Source organism: Orycteropus afer, unplaced genomic scaffold (genome assembly GCF_000298275.1).
Source record: "Orycteropus afer afer isolate SDZICR_OR568_19922 unplaced genomic scaffold, OryAfe1.0 scaffold00018, whole genome shotgun sequence".
NCBI classification, from domain to species: domain Eukaryota; kingdom Metazoa; phylum Chordata; class Mammalia; order Tubulidentata; family Orycteropodidae; genus Orycteropus; species Orycteropus afer.
In genome coordinates, this window is record NW_006921605.1 from 22015754 (window position 1) to 22038666 (window position 22913).

The following is a 22913-nucleotide window of genomic DNA, read 5'->3' on the forward strand; positions in this document are numbered from 1 at the left end:
CGCCGACCCCTGCGCCCCCGCCCCGACCTGGGCAGCTCGGGCCCCAGGCGGTGCCAACGCCGCAGCCGGCCTTCCTGCGCCCGCGGCCCCCGCCCCACTCCCGCCTCGGGGCGCACACGGCGGCCCCCGCTTCCTAGAAACCACGCGCCCGGGTAGAGACCAGCTCTTCCACCCGGGTCTCAAGGCGGTGGCGGGGATGAACCCTCGGCCGCCCGCACAGCGGGCGTTGACCGGGGCGGGGTGCAAACACGGGTTCACCGCCTGGGCTCTGGACACTGGGGTGCGAGTGCGCGCGTCGGCCTTCTTCCGGGAAGCCCTCAGGGCTGTAAGCAAACTCTCCATGTAACCCCCAACACAAACCTGCCCTCTGGCCATTTAGGGACTAAGGCCTGTTCCAGAACCTAGGACGGCTATTTCAAATGATAAACAGAGATGGGAGTGGGTTATGTCCGGAGCGGGGAAGAGTGATCAAGGTGAGTCTCGGTTTTGGGGAGCGCGTCTAGACGCGGAGGCTGTTTGATTAGGCGCGACCTGGCCCGAGGTGGGGCACAGAAAGGCGGGGAGACTTAGGCACCGGCCAGATCTGGTTTGAAATGCAACCCGCCGCCACTTGGCCCCAATTAGAGGCCAAACCTTTTATGTAAACATGGAATAATTAGCTTTGGTAGTAGAAGCGTAAACAGAGTCGCCATGCATTGATTTGCTAATTGCCCTTCTGTTCCATGACAATAGCCAGCATTTGGCCCGTGCGTCAGACCGGCGCAGCGCACCTGAGGCTCAGGTAAATGAATTCTCAAATCGGGGTGCGGGTCAGTTTCCCCACCTCCCGGTCCTCCCCGGTCCAGCTGGATGTTCGGATCCCTTGTCTTCTCTAAGGCAGCTCCTTCCTATCACTTCCCAGATTACCAGACTTCCTAAAGGAGCCTGGATGGCGAAAAAAAAAAAATGGTGATAGCAGGGAGGGCTTGAGTTGCTGAGGACAAGGAAGGGAGCCTGGTCAGCTTAGATGGGCTCATTAAATGGCTGGAAACTGCGGTTCCTCAAAGAGTGGCCCGTCTTCAGCCCCAAAGTCCCCTTCTTTAGAGGAGTTACCCCTCTCATCCCTGCCTTCCAGTGCCTCCCTGTTTGATGTCAATTCTTGTGACACCCTCCCATTCTGCAAAATTGGACTCCCAGGTTGCAAGACCGCTTGAGAATTACCCAGAAACCAGCTCGCCCTTGGGCCCCACCACAGTTCCCTAGCATTCTCCATCCCCACCAGCCCCAGGTGGCTTCCCTAGCTCTGGAATTTTCTGTGTGGGAGGAACTGAGGGGTGGCAATGCCCCACCCCCACCCCAAGCTGCATTTGCCTAGCACTTAACACTGCATTGGGGAAATGTCACAAATGTCCACATCAAAGCCTGCCCCCCACCCCCTCACAAAGCCTGGAAGGAAGGCTGTGGCCTCCACGGTGCCTATTTTGGGATTTCAGGGTCCCAGGCTATCTCAAGGATTCTCAGCCCCTGGCAACACCTGGCAGAAGGTAACCGCTGAGCTCTGTCCAGAGAGGGGTAACCTACCTTCAGTGGAGGACAAGGGTCTCGACTAGCTTGATTGTCCTCCCTGGGGGGCCCCAAACTCAGAGCTGAGGCCCGACCCCTCTAGGGCTTCAAGGTTGCTGAGGCCCCCTGAGGCGGAAGGGCCACCTGGTCCTGCTCCCCTCCCCCAGCTCCCAGCAGAAGCAGGACTCCATCCAGAAGCAGTACCTTTGTCAAGGACGGGCCCAAAGATGGCCAGGCTGTCGTCTATGGTGGTGCAGTTCCAGCGACGGCCCCGAAACTGGTGCTGACACTCCTGGATGCCCAGCTTCACGCCCTCAGCCACGCTGGGCATGATCTCGATGTAATTCCGGCAGAAGCGCAGTTGCTTGGGGACCAGGCCTGGGATGGAGCCGCAGAGCAGGGGCTGTGAGCCCAGGGACGTGTATTGCTGGCCCAGGGCCAGGGACCTGCGGGCAGACAGAGGGTGGTAATATGCAGACGCAAAGTCGTAAGCCCATCCTGGGCAAGGTTTTCCTCCTGAGTCCCCTAGGGCATGTAGGTGCAGAAAATGGAGGGCCCAGCTGCCTTTAACCTCTGTCCCTTGAACAGCAGAAGTCTGATCCCAGCAAAGCTGCCCCCATAACATGTTGTTGTTGTTGTTGTTGTTGTTGTTGTTGTTATGTGCCATTGAGTCGGCGGCCACAACTCATAGAGACCCCTCCTTGGGTTTCAGAGGCAGTATCACTACGGAAGTAGATTGCCCAACCTTCCTTCTGAGGAGTGGCTGGTGGGTTTGAACCGCCAGCCTTCTGGTTAGCAGTCAAGTGTCTTAGGCACTATGCTACCAGAGCTCCTCCCCCATAACATAGGCACACCCAACTTGCAGAGGTATGGGAACCAGCAGAAACTCTCATGGGGGCAATTTGACATCATGAAAGAACAGTGGACTGGGAAGATGGCATTTGGTAGTCAAGTCCCTTCCAGTCTTTGGGGGTTGGGCTGGGCCACTTCAAGCCCCAGCAGGGAGCTTGCACTGGGGCAGGAGAAGGTGCGGTGTGCACCCATGGGAGGACCTCTCAGCTTCATTCAAGACACTGACTGCCCATCCCAGAGTCACCCCCTCACCCGCCCTCTGCCCCCACAGTGTCCCTCTAGGAAATCAGTAGCCAGCACTGGCTTCTCTGTCCACTAGGGCCTCTGTCGCCATCTTTGCAACTACTAAACACCTCAGTTCTGACCTTCCCTGGTCAACACTATGTAGCCTTGGTCACCCCACTCTTCTGCCCCTCAAAGAAGACAGTCCTTTGGAAGGTGGTGTTTAAAATACCAGAAGACGAGGGTGCTGTGGGGATCACTGCTCTTCTAATCCCCCCACCACCGGTAACAGCGGAAAGAACATTTTGTGCAAGAAGGTAAGAGAATGACCTGTGGTTCCCATTTTGATCTGCCCTGTGATTGGAGGCTGTGTGATGTGGAGGGAGGAGAACATGGGATTTGTCTCTCATTCTTTAAATCAGGAACTGCCCAAGGCTCTTGTCTGGCACTGGCCTCAGTCGGTCCCCCGTGCAAAGTGGCCAGGGAAAGCTTTGGGAAGAGGAACTAGGAGAAGATCCTAGAGGTAGGTCAGGAAAAAGTACAAGGTAACCTACAGGTTCAGACACAGAGATGAATGAAACGTCAGCCATTTATCAAGCTGCAGTGTTAATTCTGTTGTACAGAGTTGCTATGAGTCGAGCCGACTGGATGGCACTTAACATGCTAATGTGCTAAGGAGCTCTGGTGGTGCTGTGGTTAAGGCATTGGGCTGCTAACCAAAATGTTGGCAGTTCGAATCCACCAGCTGCTTCTTGGGAGAAAGACGAGGCCGTCTGCTTCTATAAAGATTTACAGCTTTGTAAACCCTGTGGGCCAGTTCTCCCCTGTCCTATAGGGTAGCTATGAGTCAGAATCCACTGATGGCAGTGGGTTGGTTTGGTTTGGTTTTTGCTTTACCACGTGCCAGGTACTTTACATAAACTACTTCTGGTCAATTCTTCAAAGTGAGGACTGTTACTATCTTGTTTCAAAGATGAGGAAACTGACGTTTAGGGAATAAGTCAGCCTGCTCAAGGCTTTTTGGCACCAGATCTGTGGCCGAGCTGAGCCTGCTGTGTTTTCCCGGGAGGCTCCCTTCACACCTGAGCTGCTCCTCACCTTAGCCAACCTGCAGAGATTCCAAGCGGCAGAGCTGTTCTGGGTGGGTGGCACCCTTCCACCCTGGGCTGCCTCTGGGCTCAGTGGTTAGAGGGATGAAGCGGGGCCTCGCAGCATTTTACGTTTGTTTGTTTATCTTGGTGGAAAGGGATTGGGAACCAGATCTGGGAGTTCCAAAAGTAACATTTAGGAGACATTTCCAGATCTTGATCACTGAGAAGGAATGAGCCACAGGAAGGTCTGACTTCATCATGGCTGATTCCTGGGCACTAGCTCTGTTCTCAGGTCATCTGCATAACACCCCTGTGATGTACTGGGATCTTTATTACCAACCCCATTTTACAGACGGGTTAGCCTTGGGGGTTGAGTAACCAGCCCAGACCCACAAAGCAGTTACTGATTGGAGCCCAGGCCATTTGACTCCAGGACCCATAGGGTAAAACACTGGGCCCCCTGTTCCGGGTCATGGCAGCCTGAGTCCCCAGGGGGGCTGGCTTCAGGCCTGGCCTGTCTGTGCCCTGGGCCTCAGTGCTGAGCCCACACCTGAATGGGATAGAGCAGTCATCCCAGACCTTCCTGATGATACATGACACAAAGTACTGGATGGGGCCCTGTGGATTGGACCCTACCCACCCCTGACCTGCTTACAGTTGTAAAGGAATTAGAGTGATGATGTTGATGCTAATAAAACAACTCCTGCTTTTTGTGTTCCTGTTGGGCGCTGTGTCAATTAATCTTCACACCTGTGAGGTCGGAACTTCTTTGGCAACATTATTGTCCCATTTCCCAGATGAGGAAACTGAGGCCCGAGAGCTAAGGAAAGTGCTCAAGTCTGCAGGGCTGCCGAGCACCAGCATCATACCTCCCTCCCAGCGCGGCCGCTTCCGCGTGCTCCTGGCCAGCAGCACATCCGGCCTGAGATGGGCCAGGGCAGCAGTGTGCTCCTGCTGGCAGCCCTGCCCTGCCCACTGCCCCACCAGCCCTGCAGCAGGGAACCAGAGGGAGGGGTCACAGAGACGGCGCAGCTTAGGGCCATCCTGGAAGGGCAGCCGCTCGAGAGCAGAGCCACCTGGGAAGAAGTCCACCTTTCCCACTGGGAGACCCTCCCTCCTCTGATGGTCAGGGCAGCTACCAGAGGGAGCTCTCCAGAGGGAAGCTGAGGCCAGGATCTATGATGCTGCCACCCCTGCGGCCCAACCTGGGTGTGGTCCTGAGTGTGGGGCCAGCGGGGCCCTCTAATTAATATTGTGATTAATTGGGACAGAGTTTCTATTTGGGGAATGAAATAAATAGTGATGATGGTCCCCCCTGAAAAACAAATAGTATTTTGGTGACTCCTTGCCCTCTGTCCACACACCGGCCTGGACTCTGTGCCCAAGTGATGGGACTGGCACCTCACTTCCCTGCTGCTGGGCCCCTGAGATCTCCCTGGCTGGGCCTCAGAGGGCCCTCTGCTGCTCCTGGTGTCTCCCCTGGCTCTCCCTCAGTGCTTCTCTAAGTGTCCTTCTCCCAGAGCACTCCTCATCTCCTCACTGCAGGTGCCTCATCCCTGCCGGTCCCTGGAGGTAGAGGGGCCTGCACTGGCCATGTGCCTTTCTGCCTGGCTTCCACCCTCACTGCTAGCTCTAGCCTCGGGGAGACCTCTAACCTGGGTGGGCTTGTCTCATGATCCCTTCTGTCCCTTCCCCCTGATCCCCAATCTCCTGGTCTGCTCACCAGACAAGACCCAAGAGTCTGGTCTTCCTCCACGCAGAGAATTAAAGTGAGGCCTTTCGAAAACTCCTCTCTACCCATTCCCTCCTCCCTCACCCTCTCCCGCCTCTCCTCATACCTGTCCTGTTGGTACCATGTACAGCCCGGGCTCCCTCAGACTAACGCTGGAGCCTGAACCCTGGACCAGAATCAACACACAAGATGCTTGAGCTGGGAGGAGCCCTAGGAAAGCACAGAGCCCATTGTACAGATGAAAAAGCAGAGGCCCAAAGAGAAAATGACTTTCCTGAGACCACACGGTCAGATCTGGGCCACAGGGTGGGCCCTAAAGGTTGTTCTAGGGGAGAGGGACTGAGGACCAGGGCAGCCCTGAAGGTTCCTCATCTCCAGTTTCAAAGAGGCTGCTCCTTGACCAACCCTCCAAGGTGCTTCCTCTCCTTGATTTTACCAGTTTCCTCCCAGAGGGTCGCAGGTGGGGCCTTCCCTGCCCAGCAGAATGCCCAAAACCTGGGCCCTGGCTGGCATGGCTTGGTTGGCTTCAGATTCTCTCCCCAAACACGACGCCAAACAGGTATCCTCCCAAAACAGACATCACAGTCCACTCTGCTCCCCTTTCAGACCCTAGGCCCCTGAGGGCCAAGAAGTCCACCAGGGGACTTCATTGCAATCTCTCTTCCAGCCCGAGCCGGTTTCCTCCTGTTCTCTGCAGCCTCATTCAACACTAGCAATCCTAACGGACACATTTATTTAGCGTTTCTTACATGCCCTTGAAGGGAGCCCTGGTTGCACAGTGGGTAAGCACTTGGCTGCTAATTGAAAGGTTGGAGGTTCGAACTCACCAGCCACTCCGTGGGAGAAAGATGTAGCAGTCTGCTTCTGTAAAGATAATAGGCTTGGAAACCCCATGGGGCAGTTCTACTCTGTCCTGTAGAGTCACTATGAGTCACAATCAACTTGACTACACTGGATTTGGTTTTCTGAGTTTGGTGTGTCCCTATGTCACATGCATGACCTCATTTAATCCTCACAACAGCTCTGTGAGGGGGGTGTGACCTTGCTCGCTTTATAGAGGAGGAAACTGAGGCACGAGAAGTCACGGAAGCAGGAGTGTCAGAGAATTCAAACCCTGGGTTTGTGTATCCAACTCCAAGCATGATGTTCTCTCTGCCACTTTAGCCCTCCTCTGAGAAGCCCTCCACAGCCTCAGAGACAAGGAGTTGTTCTCACTCCTGCCACCAAATCATTGCCATCCAGCTGCCCAACCCCAACTCATTGTGGACCTGGGAGCCTGGCTGCTTGGGTTCAAATCCAGCTCTGCCTCTCCTGCTGATCTCAGGCAATTTACATAACCTCTGTGTGCCTCAGTTTCTCCATCTGCAAAATGGAGATAATGGGAGGAATCAATGATATAACCTGGTGCCTGGCACATGGGAGCCCTCAATAAATGGCAGTCATTGTGGCCATCATGTGTTAAGGGAACATCCCCAGCACTTTGTCCTGGCCTCATTCCTTCCATCCTCTTATCACTGACCCGGTAGAACACATCAGAATCAGAGCTCTTTCCCATCCATCACTGGGAAGAAAGATGCCTTGGATCAGAGCAAAGCTGACCCCTTCCACAGCAGCTCCTTCGTAACAGAGATGGCTGAACAAAGACAGAGCCATTGGGCTGAGTATTAAAGGTAACCCAAAGGGTAAGGGCACAGGTTATTTCCAGGATGCTCTGTTCACAGGTTTCAGTGCCGACTGGACATCCTGCTGGTAATTAGCTGTGCAGGGGCCTCTGGGGCTAGGGCCTAGCTCCATGGGCTGGGGTTGGGACTAAGGAGGCTGTGGCCATGGGGTTGGTTTTTACAGGATAGCTGCCCTCCCGGAGCATGCTCTACCACCCTGACCCTGAGTATCCTACCCTCACACTGCTCATGTCTGGCACCCCACCACCACAGACCCGTGGGTTTAACGCCAGACCCTCATCCCCATTATTGAAGCACAGGCTGGGGAGGTAACACAGTGCTTTGAACCAAAGTGTGAGTGGCTTTGATTCGACTGACCTCACCCTTCTGAATGACTGCAGCCCAGCACTTTCATCCCTTCCTCTGGACATACTGAGCCTCCACTGGGGTGTCTCTCCACTGCCCAAGCCCCTGGCAAACATCTTACTCACCCTTCAACATCTTATCCTGGGCCACCTCCATTCCAAAGACTTGTGTGGACTCCAACACAGGAGTAACTTCCACTCCTTCTGTGCCTCCTTCAGACTTTATCAGAGTGCTGAATTGAACTCTTTCCCTTTCATTGATTGGTCAGAGGTAGCAGTGCTAGTGTAAGCTCCATCCCCTATACCCTATGAGAGTGTGCTTGGCCAGGCACATCATAGGTACTGGATGGTTCCCAAGGGAAGGAAGGAATTCGTACAAGGTTGAGTAGTGTCCCCCAAGAAATCATGTCCTTCCCAGAGACTCAGAATGGGATCTTATTCGACATAGAGTCTTTGTAGATGTAATTAGTTAAGATAATATCATACTAGATTCAACCAAAAACCACTGCCGTCATGTCAGTTCTGACTCTAGCGACCCTATAAGACAGAGTAGAACTGCCCCCATGGAGTTTCCGAGGCTGTATATAAATCTTTACAGAAGCAGATTGCTACATCTTTCATCCAGGGAGTGGCTAGGGGGCTTGAACCACCAAACTTTCTGGTTAGCAGCCAAGCACTTTAACCACTGTGCCACTGGGGTTCCCATACTAGATTTTAAAAAAACAAACTCACTGCCATCAAGTCAATCCTGACTCATAACAACCCCTGTTGGGTTTCCGAGGCTGTAAATCTTTACAGAAGTAGATGGCCCAATCTTCCTTCTGCAGAATGGCTGGTGGGTTTGAACTGCTGACCTTTCAGTTGGCAGCCAAATGCCTTATCCACTATGCCACTAGAGCTCCTTCTAAAATAAAGGGGAGCCTCAATCCAATGACTGATGTCCTTATAAGAAGGCCATTTAAGACACAAAGAGACAACGAGGGAAAATGACCACGTGAAGATGGAGTCAGGCACTGGAGGGGTGCAGTTACAGGCCAAGGAATGCCAAGAATTGCTGGCGACCACGAGAAGACACAAGGAAGGATACTTCCCTAGTGCCTTCAGAGGGCGTGTAGTTCCGTGGACACCTTATTTTCCGATGTCTAGCCTCAAGAACTGTGAGAGAACCAGTTTCTGTTGTTTAAGTCACTCAGTTTGTGGTGATTTATTACAGCAGCCCAGGAAGTGAATACAGACTCCTCCAAAGGGCCAGTCTGATGCCCACCCCGCATCTTGCAACCCCCTCACCCTCATTCCCCAGGCTTCCGGAGGTTCCGCCTACACACAGGACAAGACTCCTCGGTTCCGCTGAGGAAGTTCCTACGTTTAGGATCTGAGATGACGATGGCCAAGATCCCAAGAGAGGTGGGATCTGCCTGGCACAGGCAGCTGGTGAGGGGGAGGGCAGAGGGCACTGCCAGGCCTTCCCAGCTGTGCAGGAGCTATTTATACCCAGCTCCTAGCCCTGCCCTGCCCTGGGGCCCCACTACCCTCCCCCTGAGGTCAGCTCATCTTCTACCCCAGCCGCCCACCACCCAGCTGGGCTGAGGGCAGACACAGGCAGCCAGGCGGACCGGCGGCAGGTGCCAGTAACAGGCCTTTCGTGGAGACCTTGAGGTTGACTTCCTAGAGCAAAAATGTGCTCTCCTAAGGGCAGACTCCGATGTCGGCATGGCCTTATCAGAGCCCATCTCCGGCCCCAGTTCTCTCTCTATACTGCCAAGACACCTTGGTCCCCAGGATGGGCCTGGATGGCGGGCACAGGGCAGAGACAAACATTTTTCTTTCTTTTTAAAATACTTTGATGACTTTTTTTTTTTTTTTTTGCCTTTCTTGGTTATTTTTCCCTGCAAACCTATAGATGTGGAGAAGCAAACATGGCTTGGTTTTGTTTTCAGGACAATAGTGATTTTCAATAAAATAGTTAGTGAAACTAGAAATTTAAGTTTTTAAAAAATCCTCCATAGATAGGGAAATAAAGGGGCCCAGTGGCACAACGGTTAATCACTCAGCTACTAACCAAAAGGTTATCAGTTCAAACCCACCCAGCAACTCCAAGAGGAAAGACCTGGTGACATGCTTCTATAAAGATTACAGCCAAGAAAACCTTATGGGAGCGTTCCATTCCATCACATGGAGATACCATGACTTGAAGTTGACTTGATGGCCCCTAACAACAACAGATGGGAAAATTATTTTACCAGGAACCTTTGATCATTTAGAACTGCTCTGTGATTTCTTAAGTCCACGAGTCAAATCTTTGTATTGATTGGGTGCATTCTCAGAGCGAGGCACTGTCTATGATGAGCAATACAGCAGTAAACAAACCCGCCCCAAATCCCTGCCCTCACGGAGTTTAAACTCTGTTTAGGTAGAAAGACACTACACAAGTAAAATGTGCCATATGTCAAATGGTAACTTTATGGGCAAATGGAAAAGGAAATAAGGAGTTGAGGGCTGGAGTCGGAGCACAGTTTCTACAGAGTACAGTTGGAAAAGATGATGACTGAGCAAAAGGTACGGAGCTCTGGTGGCATAGTGCCTAAGGCATTTGACTGGTAACCAGGAGGTTGGTGGTTCAAACCCACCAGCCACTCCTCAGAAGGTAGGTTGGGCAATCTACTTCTGTACTGATACTTCCTGGGAAACCCAAGGAGGGGTCACTATGAGTCGCTCAACAGCACATAACAACAACAACAAAGAATTCAGATCACTCTAAGTGCTGGAATGACTTTGCATCACAACAGATGGTAAGACTCCTAAGTACCACTCATGGTGGCCCTGCCTCTGCTGGTCTCCAGGCAACATTGTTGACCCACAGAGTCCTCCATCCACCCAGTGGTGACCAATGACCGAGCCTTGCTGAGAGAAGTGGCACCATCCCCACCCTGCAGCTCTTAGTGACCTCTTCAAGTTTAAAATCTCGTACCCAACCATGTAGCCTCCTCTGGCCCCTAACTTGTCTAAAACATTTTCGATCTTGGAACCTCTCAACATTATAGGGTTTTTGGGATGGAGGGTCCTCAGGGATCATCTAATCCGGGATGTTTCTTGACCATTTAGCTATCTTTCCAAAGGAAATCATACACCAACTCACCCCTCTCCATTATACGTACAACAGATAAAAAGAAGGGTCTAGAGTCTATCCATCAACTTTTCCCTAGTGCCCCCACCTAGGGCTCCTCTGACAATTCCATTTGAGTCACTGGTCTAGTCTCATCCCTTCCTTCTATGGATGGGAAGACTGAGGGTTTGTCATTTCCCTGGGGTAGGGAAAACAGAGTGGAACCCCAGGCTCTTGGTGGTCACCAGGGCTCTTCTCACTGGACCACCTGCCTCCCTTGGGGGAGGATGCCACCCTTTTACCACCCACTAGTGCCCCTGCCTCGGAAACCCAAGGAGGGGTCGCTATGAGTCAGGGCCAACTCGATGGCACATAACAACAACAACAACAGTGCCCCTAACCTGGGGGATGATACATGCATGGTTTCCAAAGCTTCTCTGGGGCTAGGCACAGAGTGTCAGATGGAACCTGTAGGCCGTCTCCTCATTTTGGGGGTTATGGAAGATGGATCAAGGCAGCAGCCTAGGGAAAGGCATTGAGGCTCCCTCCTGCCTCCAGATGCTGGTGAGCTTCCTGACCAAACTTCTCCCCATTATGCTTTTCTTGGAAGCATGGTCCCCTCTGCCTCATCTTTCCCCACTGGCCAGGCCTGTCCTTCTCTGCCAGCCTCCAAAAGAGGACATCCTAAGATTCTGCCCCCAAGGCCTGGTGTCTCTTAAAATGGTGGCGAGAGGCAGGAAGATGAGCAGGGGTAGGAGGGAGTCAGAAACCACCTCCTCTGTGGCCATTTGTCCCTCACCCCCTCCAGCAGTGGCCACAGTGTTTCTGTGGACCCTACAACAACCCAATGCTCAGTGCCCCACCTGCTGGCTCCTGGGCAGTACTGGACAGAGGCCATCCCTGCTCCTGGACCCAGAGGGGCCCCACCCCAGTGTGGGGCAAGACCAAAGCTCCCAGAAGGGAAAGAAAAGGCTTGAGAAATGGGCAGGAAGAACCAAGCTTTGACCTTGGAATGTAAGTCCACTACCTTTCTACTTAGGTCAAGAGGCCACTTGAGATTGAAGGATGTCATGAGGGCAGCTGACAAGTTCAGGGGCACATGTGCATATGTGCATGCAGGGTGGGGCAGGAGCTGGGCACAGGGGCCATGAAGCATCTAACACTTGGAGCTTCCAAGGAGCCCAAACCTAGAATGACACGGAAACTACTGCACCTGACATGGGCGGCAATGGACCCTGGACTCACCCTGATGTCTTAGCAGGGAGCTGGTGACAAAGCAAGGGACGGGACCATTCCTGTCCACTGGTCCTCCCACAGGTGCTGAGTACAGGTCTGTACCACATTTTGTGCAAAGCCAAGGACCAAAGGAGTTGCTCAGTCCAAAGGGCAGCCAAGGTCCATGGAGTTAGCCTAGATTCCCAGCAGATGTCCTTCCTCAGGGGCATGATCTCTCCTGACCTTCCCATAAATCCTTGGTTCATTTACTCAACAGGTATGAATGGCTCATCTGGTTCTCATATGCCTCCACCAGGGGCACCCTTGTTTCTATAGAAGGACAGGGTGATGGAAGAGAGGGCCCATGTACTAAGCTCAAACTCAGGGCTCAGAGATGAGTCAAAGAAGGTAGTCCCCACACCAACTGCTGCTGGGTTTCCTGGTTTGCTTTGGTCCCAGCCATCCAGATTGGGACTCCATGACAACAATAAATACATGGAGTGAATGGAAGGACCTGCCCTTTGAGGAGTAAATCTTCCCTTGGTAAACAAATTCATTCACTGCTTATATACTCAACACATGTTTATTGAGTGATGACTTTGGAATTGGCAGAGTGCCAGGCACTGGGAATGGGGAGATGAATTAGGCCACACCCAAGATGTGCCCAGGCCAGGAAAAATCTGTCAATAACAGACTTACAAGCATTTCTCAAGCACCCACTGGATCTGGGTGCTATGGAGTAGTGAGAGGTAGTTCCAACATACTTGTAAGTTATATCCTGAGTAATCACAGTCCAGGGAGTACATGTAAAAGCAACTGCCCTTTGGAATGTAGAGGTGAGGGGGTCTCCACTAGCCATGATCAGGAAGGCAGCCCAAGCACAAGGGAATAGTCCCAAAATAGGAAATAGGAGAGAGACTGGCATCTGGTCTACCCCAGCTGAGGTCTATGGGTTGTACAGAGACTCAGAAGAGGGGAGAAGGCTAGAAAGAGTCCCCAAGTGTCAGACTTTATTCTGACGCCCCTGAAAGCCATGGAAGCCTCATGAGCTGGGCTCTGGAATTACAATCTGTTAGTCATGGGTCATCAACCTTATAAAATGGGGCAAGGGGGTAAGTGCTAGACACCGAGACTGGAAAGCAGTTGGGAGGACGGTGGAAGAGTTTAGGCTAGTGATTCTTTGGTCTGGCTGCATATTACAACTACATGGGAAGACTTTGATCTCCCTGGTCTGGGGTGCAGCCAGGACCAAGAGCCATGCACCCAGGTTATTGGGGTGTGTGGCCAGGGGTCTAGGACAGTGGCATTAGGAGCAGAGAGGAAGCAGTGACCAGGGATCAGTAGCTGTTTGGTCACATGTGAAACCAGAGGAAGAAGGAGCCGATGACTGATGTTTTGAGCCAGGGTGAGCAGAAGAATGGAGATGACATCGATCAAGAAAGGGAATACAAGGGCCAGCTAGCAAGGCTGAGAACAAAGACAAGCTTATTGGGCCAGGGAGGCCTCCAGGAACCCATTCCAGACAGTACTGGGGGTGCAGAGCTGGAATCCAAAAGAAAGGCAGAGGCTAGAAATTCAGATTTGGGGATCTCTTTTGTGGAACTGACAGCTGACTGATACAATAAGCCTAGACTCCCCAACAGGCACACAGGAAAGGGTGACAGCCCGTGAGCCTCGTGTTGGAAGCAGTGGACACCCCTCCCAAGGGAGAGGCCCCAGTGGTGTCACAAGACATGGGACTTCTCGGGGGGGACGGGACAGATAGGGTCCTGGGAGTTTGGGGGACTTCACACTTGGGGAGCTAGAACCTCAGGCCAAGAAGGACCTCCACACCCCTGCAGGAGACAGGCTGTGGGACCTGGCCCTGCAGACACTGGCACCAAGCACCAGGTCTGGTTTCTGGTCCTAGTGTTCCTGATGAGGTCCCCACAGAGACAAGAAACCAACATGCTTGGACAAAATGAGTCACTATGCCCTTCCCTTCCTCTGCCTCATTCCTTCTTTCACTTTTATCCCCACCCTCCTCACCTGGTAAGAGGTTAAATACATTCTTCTTTTTAAAATTTTTATTGTGATTTGGCTTCATTTTCCATACAGCATTTCATTCATACACATTTTGTGTCATGACATTGACTGCAATTCCCCACAGAGTAACAGTTCTCTTCCCACTTCCTCCCTGTAGTTACTTCTTCCCTGTGTCCTTCCCTCCCATGCACTACCCCCTACCCCAACTATTTCCCTATGCAAACACTGTCCTTCTGTTCTCCCACATTTGATCAATTGACTGAAGAGTTAGATACATTCAACTTCCAGGCCATAGTCAAGTGTCCTCCAGGAGGGCCTCTGTACACACCGGTGGGCCCTCCCAGCTCTGATGCTTCTCCTCCCACCACATCCCTCAGGTTAAAAAAACAAATTTACTGCCACAGAGTTGATTCTGACTCATAGCAACCCCCATTGGGTTTCTAAGGCTGTAAATCTTTATGGAAGCAAGATTGCCTCATCTTTCTTCCATGGAACAGCTGATGACTTTGAACTACCAACTTTTGGTTAGCAGCGAAATGCCTTAACCACACCTACCAGGGCACCCTTGGTTAGCACATCTGAAATCTGAGCCTCTGGGCTTGGGTCAACCTTTCCTAGGCCTATAACTTTGTACTGTGTCATCAAGGTCACCAGGACCCAGCAAGAACAGTAAGTTGGGGTCCTGGAGGTGAATGTCAGGGGAAGGGGGCATTCCAGGTTGGTGGTCCACACTGCTGTGGGTGAAAACCCCACAGAATCAAAAAGCTAGTGCTTCCCATTGGTAGCTGCCAGGACTGGCCAGGGAGCCTGGGGGTATAGGAGAGTGGGCAGGGTCTCTCGTCTCCCCTCCTTTCCTGAACTCCCCAACACAACTCACTGGCCCTCTTGGTCCAGTGGCCACATTTACATTCTGTGAGTGACTTTGACTCTCTTCTGCTCCCTAACTTCTAGGGGTCCCCTTCCAGGGCCAAGTGACACATCCCCAGGAACCACATGCCAGCTCAGGAGAGGAAGAGAAGGGTGTGGGCAGTAGCTCTAAGCAGAAGTCAATCAAGGACTTGACTCCCAAGCAGCGGGAAGAAGGGTGGTGGTTGCCCCTGCGCTCCATCCCAAGAAGCCCTGTGGGATAATTCTTTGGGGAGACGGGAGGGAGGGCCACAGCAGGTGGGGCTGGGCCGAGCTTGGCTGAAAAGTTACAGCTTCTGTTCCCAAATCAGCTCCCGGAGTCCTGGCCTGCGGCTGCTGGCTGATCTGATAAGATGTGACAAGGCGGCCTGAAAAATGTTGAAACCTGTAAAATGTTGAAACCTGTTTTTTATTGTGTTGGGAGCATGAAGGTTTTTTTTTTTTTTTTTTTTCTATTTCACAGGAAAGTGGAGGCCAACAGAGTAAGAAGGGGAGGGGGGTGGCCAGAGTGCAGGCCAGGAAGGCTGGACCTCAGACCTCAGGGAGGCGGAGAGGGTGAGAACTGAGAAGGAAGAGGAGGGGCAGAGCAGAGAGGGAGACAGGGGCAAGGGGGCAGCCCAGACCTCCTTGGCAGCTCCAGCCCGGGACCTCCCTAGGGCCCAGCTGAAGAGAATGGTCCTCCTCAACTCTGGGAGCTACGGTATCTTCCTTCAGGCAAGATATTCACCCAACTGTGGTCAATGACATGAGACAAAGTATATGTGAACTGCTGTACGGAAAGTGAATTTGCTCTGTAAATCTTCACCCAAATCAAAATAAAATAAAAATAAAAAAAGATACTCACCCAGAAAGACTAGAGCACCAGGAGGCAGAGTAGAGCCTGAACCTAGGTCGGTGGCCCAAGAGAGACTACTGCCACACTCCTCAGATCCCCAAGGTGCTGATCTCTGACAGGTACCAAGAGCACAGCCAACTCAGTGCTGAGGTACCCACAGAGCAGGAAACAGCTCCCAAGTGCGCTCCTCAAGGGCTGAGCACTTCAGGACACACAGCACAGGGGAGGCCATAGGAGCTTACACTGGTTCAGGTAGAGTCCACCCTCTGTGGGGCTGGAAGCTGTGGTCCAGCCTCTGCCTTCAGACACATGAAGGGCTGTGATGTTTGCTATTTCCAGATGAGGCAACAGCTTTAGAGCTTGGAGTCACAGCACTCCTACCTGTTGGTTTCAGATGACACCCCCATTGTGTCTTCCATGTGGGCCCAGACTCGCCACCTAGAGAGCTGCCGAGCATTCCAGAAACCATGGGGTAGAAACCACAAGGAACAGGAGTACTGAGGGAAGAGGGGCAGGGAGCAAGCAAGGAAGTCATCTTCCAAGGGGTGACGTTTGAGCTAGGCTTTGAAGTTGAGTTCAGCTTGAACACCTTTTGCTCCCGGAGCTCTGCCATTTGTCTGTTTACCTCCTGTTCCACCAGTGATGATTCTAATTTCAACTCCTAAGCCATGTTTACATCTCTGGCTCACCGTAGACTTACCACACTTTTCTCCTTCCTAGCCCCTCCAGGCCCTAAGTTCTGGAAGTAAGGCATTAGTGTTTCATTTTACAGATGAGAACCGAGGGCCCCACAGGTTTAGATTGCTTGTTCTGAGAAGTCAAATCTGCTGGCCCAGTTCTGGTTAAAGATAAGCCACAGCCTGCCCGGCCTACTTGTTTTACCTGGAACTCCTATTCATCCCATTAAGGTCCCATTTTAAAATCTCCTCTTAATGTGTCCAATTTAAACTGGGTTTTTCCCCCAATTTCCCTCTGGGCTTTTCCCCCAGCATACCTCAGGGGTAACCTTAATCACAGGCAATGCAATTGTCCATTGATTCTCTGTTTTCCACTAAATGGTGAGTTTTTTGAGAGGAGGAATTATTTCATCCATTTTCCTACGCTGAGCAGAGTGCCTGGTTCACTGAAACCACAGCATCCCCCTGTAAGGACCTTCTTGCTGCCTCTTGCCACACTGACCGGCTCCACCTGACTACTCCAGCCATCCTCACCTCCCCCGGATCCCACAGTCTGCCATCAAGACAAGCCACGGGGAGGTGGTGGCTCCACCAGATCTCTGGGCCGGCTCCATGGTCCTGTTCATTCTTAGCAAGCAGCCCAGAAAGGAACCTACTTTGAAACAAAGCTGCTTGGCTGGGGGCTCCTTTTCCAGCTGTTCCTCAGGGCTCCTCGGAGAGCCACTGGCCTGGCTGGTGAGTAGCTGCTCCTCATTCACATAAACTTACTGCCCCCTGAGGTTCCTGTCTAATCTTTGGAATTGCTGTTGTCAATCTGCTCCCATAGAGAAAGTTCTTGAAAGAGCATGATGGTCAACACAGACATTTTTCACTAGTTAGGCTAAGTTACTGTTTGGTTCTAAGAACTTCAGGGGATATTTTTGGTTTAAGGTTTAAAGATCATCTCAGGTTCCTCCAGCCTCCATGGCTGCAGAGAACTCCCAACCAAGTTGGAGGAGATGCCCCGAGGTGACCCGCCCTCTCTCATGTTGGGATCCAGATCTTACTGACCCTGCCTCATGCCCAGATAGCACTGACCACCGAGGGCAGGAGATTCAAGGACTTCACCGACCTTGAGTGTCCCACCCACTCCTTTACATCATGCCCTTGAGAGGACCAAGGACCAAGCATAAAGGACTTGTATTTACCAGCTGGCTACCAGAGTCAGGGATGCAAGAAGCTGACACTAAGGTGTCCATGGTCAGACTACTTGGGATGATTTTGAAAAATACACACACTAGTTCCCAAGCTGAGTAAGACTCTCAGGAAACTGGATCATTAAAAACCTTCCCCAGGTATATGATGTTAGGAAGGTGCATGCTTCCTGAGATGATGTAATAATGCAGTACCCAGCATCCCCTATGGAGTCCTCTGGTCTACGATGTTTAACTGAAATCTAACCAAGCCTTGAGAAGTGACTTTCAGTTGTCACGAAATATGGAGGATAGAGGAATAAACCAAATGACACCATGAGGAAGGAAGTAACCAGACACATTCAGAATGTGGGCCATCTCACAAGACTTCTGGTCCAAAGCCTTCAAAAAGTCAATGCCCTTTTAGAAATGTGTGTGGGTAGGGGTCGAGGGGTGGGTTAGGGGGTGTTCTAGACTGAAAGGAACTAAAGAGATACCACAATCAAATCACTGGATCTTAGTTTGAAAATCCTAGCCAGAAAGTCATTTTGAAGATAGTTGGGGAACTCGGAATCATTAGGAATCACTAATCACTTTGTTAAATGTGACAGTTGTATGTGGTCATGAGAGAGAACATCCTTAGATTTTGGAGATACTGAGGTCGAGGGTCATGATCACTGTCACTGACTTTGAAATGGTTTAGCAAAAACAAAACTATACACACATACATCATCCTGGCCAATGCTCTAAAGTGTAGCCACCATCTGTCTTTCAGTGACAGTTTGTGTGTTGCTATTATGCCGAATAGGTATCAGTGGAGGTAGGTAGAAAGGCCTGGCAATCTACTGAAAACCAGCCAATTAAAACCCTGCTGCTTTCAAGGGTCTGATCTGTAACCAGTCATGGGGGTGGCACTGGGCCGGGTGGCAGCCTGTTCCATTGGGCACAGGTTCAACATGACCTGAGTCGACATGACCTGAGTCGACATGACCTGAGTCGTGAGGAGTGAGAGAGGAAGGAAGGGGAGGAGGGAGCAGACTGTTAAACTTGTGGAATTGGTACGTGGCTATACATGTGCCTTTCATACTGTTCTTTCTAGTTTTCCGATTACAAATTATCCTAATGAAAATCTGAAGGAACAACAACAAAAACTCCAAAAAAATTTGGGACCTTCTGCGACAGAACCAAGTGGGTCTCGAACCTGCAGCCTTGCACACAGGAGTCCCGCATGCTGGCCCAGTCTCCAGCATCTGCGGCCACCCTGGGGCAGAACACGCCTCAGGAGCCCCCATCCCCGACCAGCAGCAGCTGCAAGGGTGCATGGGAAGGAGTCCTGGGGCAGCAGCTGCAGCAGGGCGTGGTCAGTCCCTCTGCCCGTCAGTCAATCCCTCCACTTCGCAAAACGTTGGGCTCCCATTTCAAGGCGAGTCTTTCCACCACATTCCCAGGTGTTCCGCACCGAGCCTGGTACCCCACGGCCCTGAGGACGCACAGGTGAAAACAGCCCTGCCGGGCTATTGGATTTCTCAGCTCCATTTAGAGAGAGTCCTCGCAAGTTCAAAGCGCCCTGTCATCCCAGCCAGGTTCCTGGTCCTAGGCATCTGCTAGCCTCAATGACTCCCTTTGCAAGCAAACATACCCATGGTTGTAGGTCCGATTACGACTCCCAGAGAGCCTACAGGGCAGGGCAGAACCGCCCCACAGGGTTTCCAAGACTTAAATCTTTACAGAAGCGACTGCCTCATCTCTCTCCTGCAGAAACAACCGACCTTTCGGTTAGCAGCTGAGCACTTAACCACTGAGCCACCAGGGCTCCTTTCTCCTTCCCCCAACCCATCAGCCCCAAGTTCTGCCAACAACTCCTCTGAAGGGTCTTTAGATTCACGTAGTCATTTTTTCTCAATGGCCTCCTTGTCACAGACACCTGGGTTCTCCAGTCACCTGCTGGGAACCTATTAGGAGCTGTGACCAGGTCTAAGGAGCCCTGGTAGTGCAATGATTAAGCGCTCACCTGCCAACCTTAAGGTTGGCGATTGGAACCCACCGAGGGGCTTCAAGGGAGAAAAAACTTGGCCAACTGCTCCCATAAGATTAAACTTCATGCCTCCCACCCTGGGCGGGGGCAACAGCTGTCATCATAGTGACCCTATGTGGAGATTAAACCAAAAAACCAAACTCACTGCCATTGAGTCGATTCTGACTCATAGTGACCCCTCTTTGGGTTTCCAAGGCAGGATCTCTACAAAAGTAGATTGCCTGATCTTCCTCCCAAAGAGTGGCTGGGGGGTTTGAACCACCAGCTTTCTGGTTAGCAGTCAAATGCTTTAGGCATTATGCCACCAGAGCTCCCATGTGAAAATTACAGCCAAGGAAATCCTAAGGGACAGTTCTACTGTCTTATAGGGTTGTGATGAGTGGGAGTCCACTTGAAGGCACATAACATCCCTGGTCCAGTGCAGGCCACGCATTACCTCATTAAATGCTCCCACACACAGGGGCTAGTCCTTGATCCTCAACCCTGGCTGCACATGGAGTGGCCTGGTGACCTTAGAAATCCGGAGGCCTGGGACCTATCCCTCTGAGAAGCTGATTTCATTGGTGCAGATGCTCTCCCTTCTTGATGGTTAGGAGCCCTGCCCAAGGTCAGACAAGGCAGGGCTCTGGAAGGCTCTGGGATCTACCCAAAGGGGTATATGGCTGGGGGCTCCTTCATTCCACTGGACCCCCACCTCCTGTTTCTCCCAGCTCCCATCCATCCTTTCCCAATAGTCAGGGTCAACCATTTGGTTGTGTCCACTTCCTTATGAAGCAGCATTCCCTCATCGTCACTCTCCTGGCCTCTCCACCTTCACAGCAATGGAAGCAAACCTTTTTTGATGCAGCAGCACAAGAAGAAGAAGTGTTTGGGCTTGCCTCTGCATTTCCATACACTCGCGCATAAATCACGGCAAGTCACTGCACTCCTATATTGTGGGCATTACAAAACACAGGGAATATCCTTGGAAAAGACATGCATTTCACAAGAAACTGTTTCCTCTCATAGCCTAACACAATGTCTGGTGACACCCTCCCAACTCCCCATCCCCGTTTTGCCTTTACAGACCTTTACATCATTTACATACATTACATTTACATCATTCCTTGTGTCCTCTGGTTTTTCTTGCCTCTTTCCCCTCTTCTTCTTGATTTCTCCATTTACTTTCCTCAGCCTTTTCGCAAACAAACATGCCTGGTAGCAAGATACAGAGGTCTGTCTCCTGGTGGGATTATACATCTTTCTTGGTTCTAAAGAAGCCTTGATGGTGCAGTGGTTAAGTGCTTGGTTGCAAACCAAAAGGTCAGGGCTTCAAACCCACCAGCCATTCCAAGAGAGAAAGATGTGGCAGTTTGCTTGCATAAAGATTATAGCCTTGGAAACCCTATAAAGCAGTTCTACTCTGTCCTATGAGTCATAACAAATTATGTATAACATTGCAAAGAGTGGGAATTCCAGAATACTTAACTGTGCTCATGCAGAACTGTGCATAGACTAAGAGGCAGTCATTCCAACAGAACAAGGCAACATTGCATGGTTTAAAATCAGGAAAGATATGCTTCAGGGTTGTATTCTTTCACCATACTTAGGAGTTTGTATGCTCAGCAAATAATCTGAGAATTGCTGGACTATATGAAGACTCATTAACAACCTGTGCTATGCAGATGATACAACCTTGCTTGCTGAAAGGGAAGATGACTTGAAGCACTTACTGATGAAGATCAAAGACCACAGACTTCAGGACGGATTACACTTCAACATAAAGATGAAAATAAAGAAAAGAAAAAAATCTTCACAACTAGACCAAAAACCTGCACAATTCATGATACATGGGAAAAGGGCTGAAGTTGTCAAGGATTTCATTTTACTCGGATCCACAAGCCATGCCCATGGCAGTAGCAGTCAAGAAATCAAACGATGTATTGCACTGGGCAGATCGCCTGCAAAAGACCTCTTTTTAAAGTGTTAAAGACCAAAATTGTCACTTTGAAGACTACGTGCACCTGACCCAAGCTATGCTATTTTCAGTCACCTCATATGCATGCAAAAGCTGAACAGTGAATGGGGAAGGCTGAGGAAGAACTGATGTGTTTGCATTATGGTGCTGGTGAAGAATGGTGAAAATACCATTGACTGCCAGAAGAATGAACACATCTGTCTTGGAAAGAAGTAAAGTCAGAATGCTCCTTAGAAGTGAGGGTGGTGAGGCTTAGTCCCATGCCTTGGACATGTTCTCAGGGTGGATCAGTGCCTGGAGAAGGACATCGAGCTTGGTAGAGGGGCAGTGAAAAAGAGGAAGACCCACAACTAGGTGGACTGCTACGGTGCCTGTGTTGGTGGGCTCAAGGATGGCAACAGTTATGAGGACAGTGCAGCTCTGGGCAGTGTTTCACTCTGGCACAGGGGTTCACTGTGGGTGAGAACAAAGTCGTGAGCACCTAACAACAACAACATGAGTCAGAATCAACACGATGCAAAGGTTTAATTTTCCGTCCCTCGGTTCTTGCCCACAGAGACTTTTTCTGCCCAGAACGCTTTTTCTCCACAAGACCGTGATGCACTCTGTTGCAGTGCTCTCCAGCTTCCAGCCCAGCAACGAGCAGCTCTGAGGGATTAAAGACTGATGACCTTCTGTAAAGATCACAGACCAGACAATGCGACGGGGCACTTCTACTTTGTCACATGGGGTCACCATGAGTCAGAATCAACAGCATGCAACACACACACACCTAGTCTGCTCGGTGCCCCCAGAGGGTCCTCACCCCTCCACTCTCACTTCCACTCACTGGGCAACACCCTCTCACCCCACCTGAGCAGGCCCGTGCCTGACCAAGGGCTGGAGCCCTCTGAATTTCTGTATTTTCAATCTTGTGTTGAAGTCACATTTGTTACAAAAGTAGACAGGCATTTCTTCAAGGGGGAAACACATTTTGGATATAAAATATAAAAACACATTTTGGATATAAAATATAAAACCATACCCCAATAGCAAGCATTTAAAGTAAAAAAGAAAAAGTTAATTACCAATTTCTCTATGAATGGGAAGTGCGTTCCACATGAGAGACAACACAACATATCAATGAGGATTAGCTCCACTTAAGGCATGACAGACAGTGTTACTGACCCAAAGGCACAGCTCACAGAGGCCCCTCCTGGCCTCTCCACTCCCATGCCTGCCCTGAGGTCTCTCAAAACACGTATTGCCCCTTGGGCCACTCTGTCCATCAGGAATCACGTGGCCTAAGAAAGCAGGTGCAAATCACCACAGATGTGGGGGTTACAAAACACAGGGGGAGATGAGGTAATGGGGACACTTTTACAGGGATACTTGGAGCTGTAAATGAAATAAAGGGGAACTTTTACAGGTGCACTCAATGTGGGAAGGCTTTGTTTGGGTAAACAGTGGTTAATAAGGTTATGAGGGCTAATTTACTGAACTCTGCTATAAATGAGGTAGTAATGGAGCCTACTTAGTAGGGC

General features: G+C 51.1%; 1 protein-coding gene across 1 annotated transcript in view; it reads right to left on the reverse strand.

The window, feature by feature from the left end:
• The window catches only part of WNT3 (Wnt family member 3), a 51752-nt gene that overhangs the window by 4096 nt on the left and 24743 nt on the right, over nucleotides 1-22913 (reverse strand). The window contains exon 2 of the mRNA XM_007959776.2: nucleotides 1747-1988. Within this exon, the coding sequence (XP_007957967.1) occupies nucleotides 1747-1988 (242 nt within the window). The remainder of the gene's footprint in view (nucleotides 1-1746; nucleotides 1989-22913) is intronic.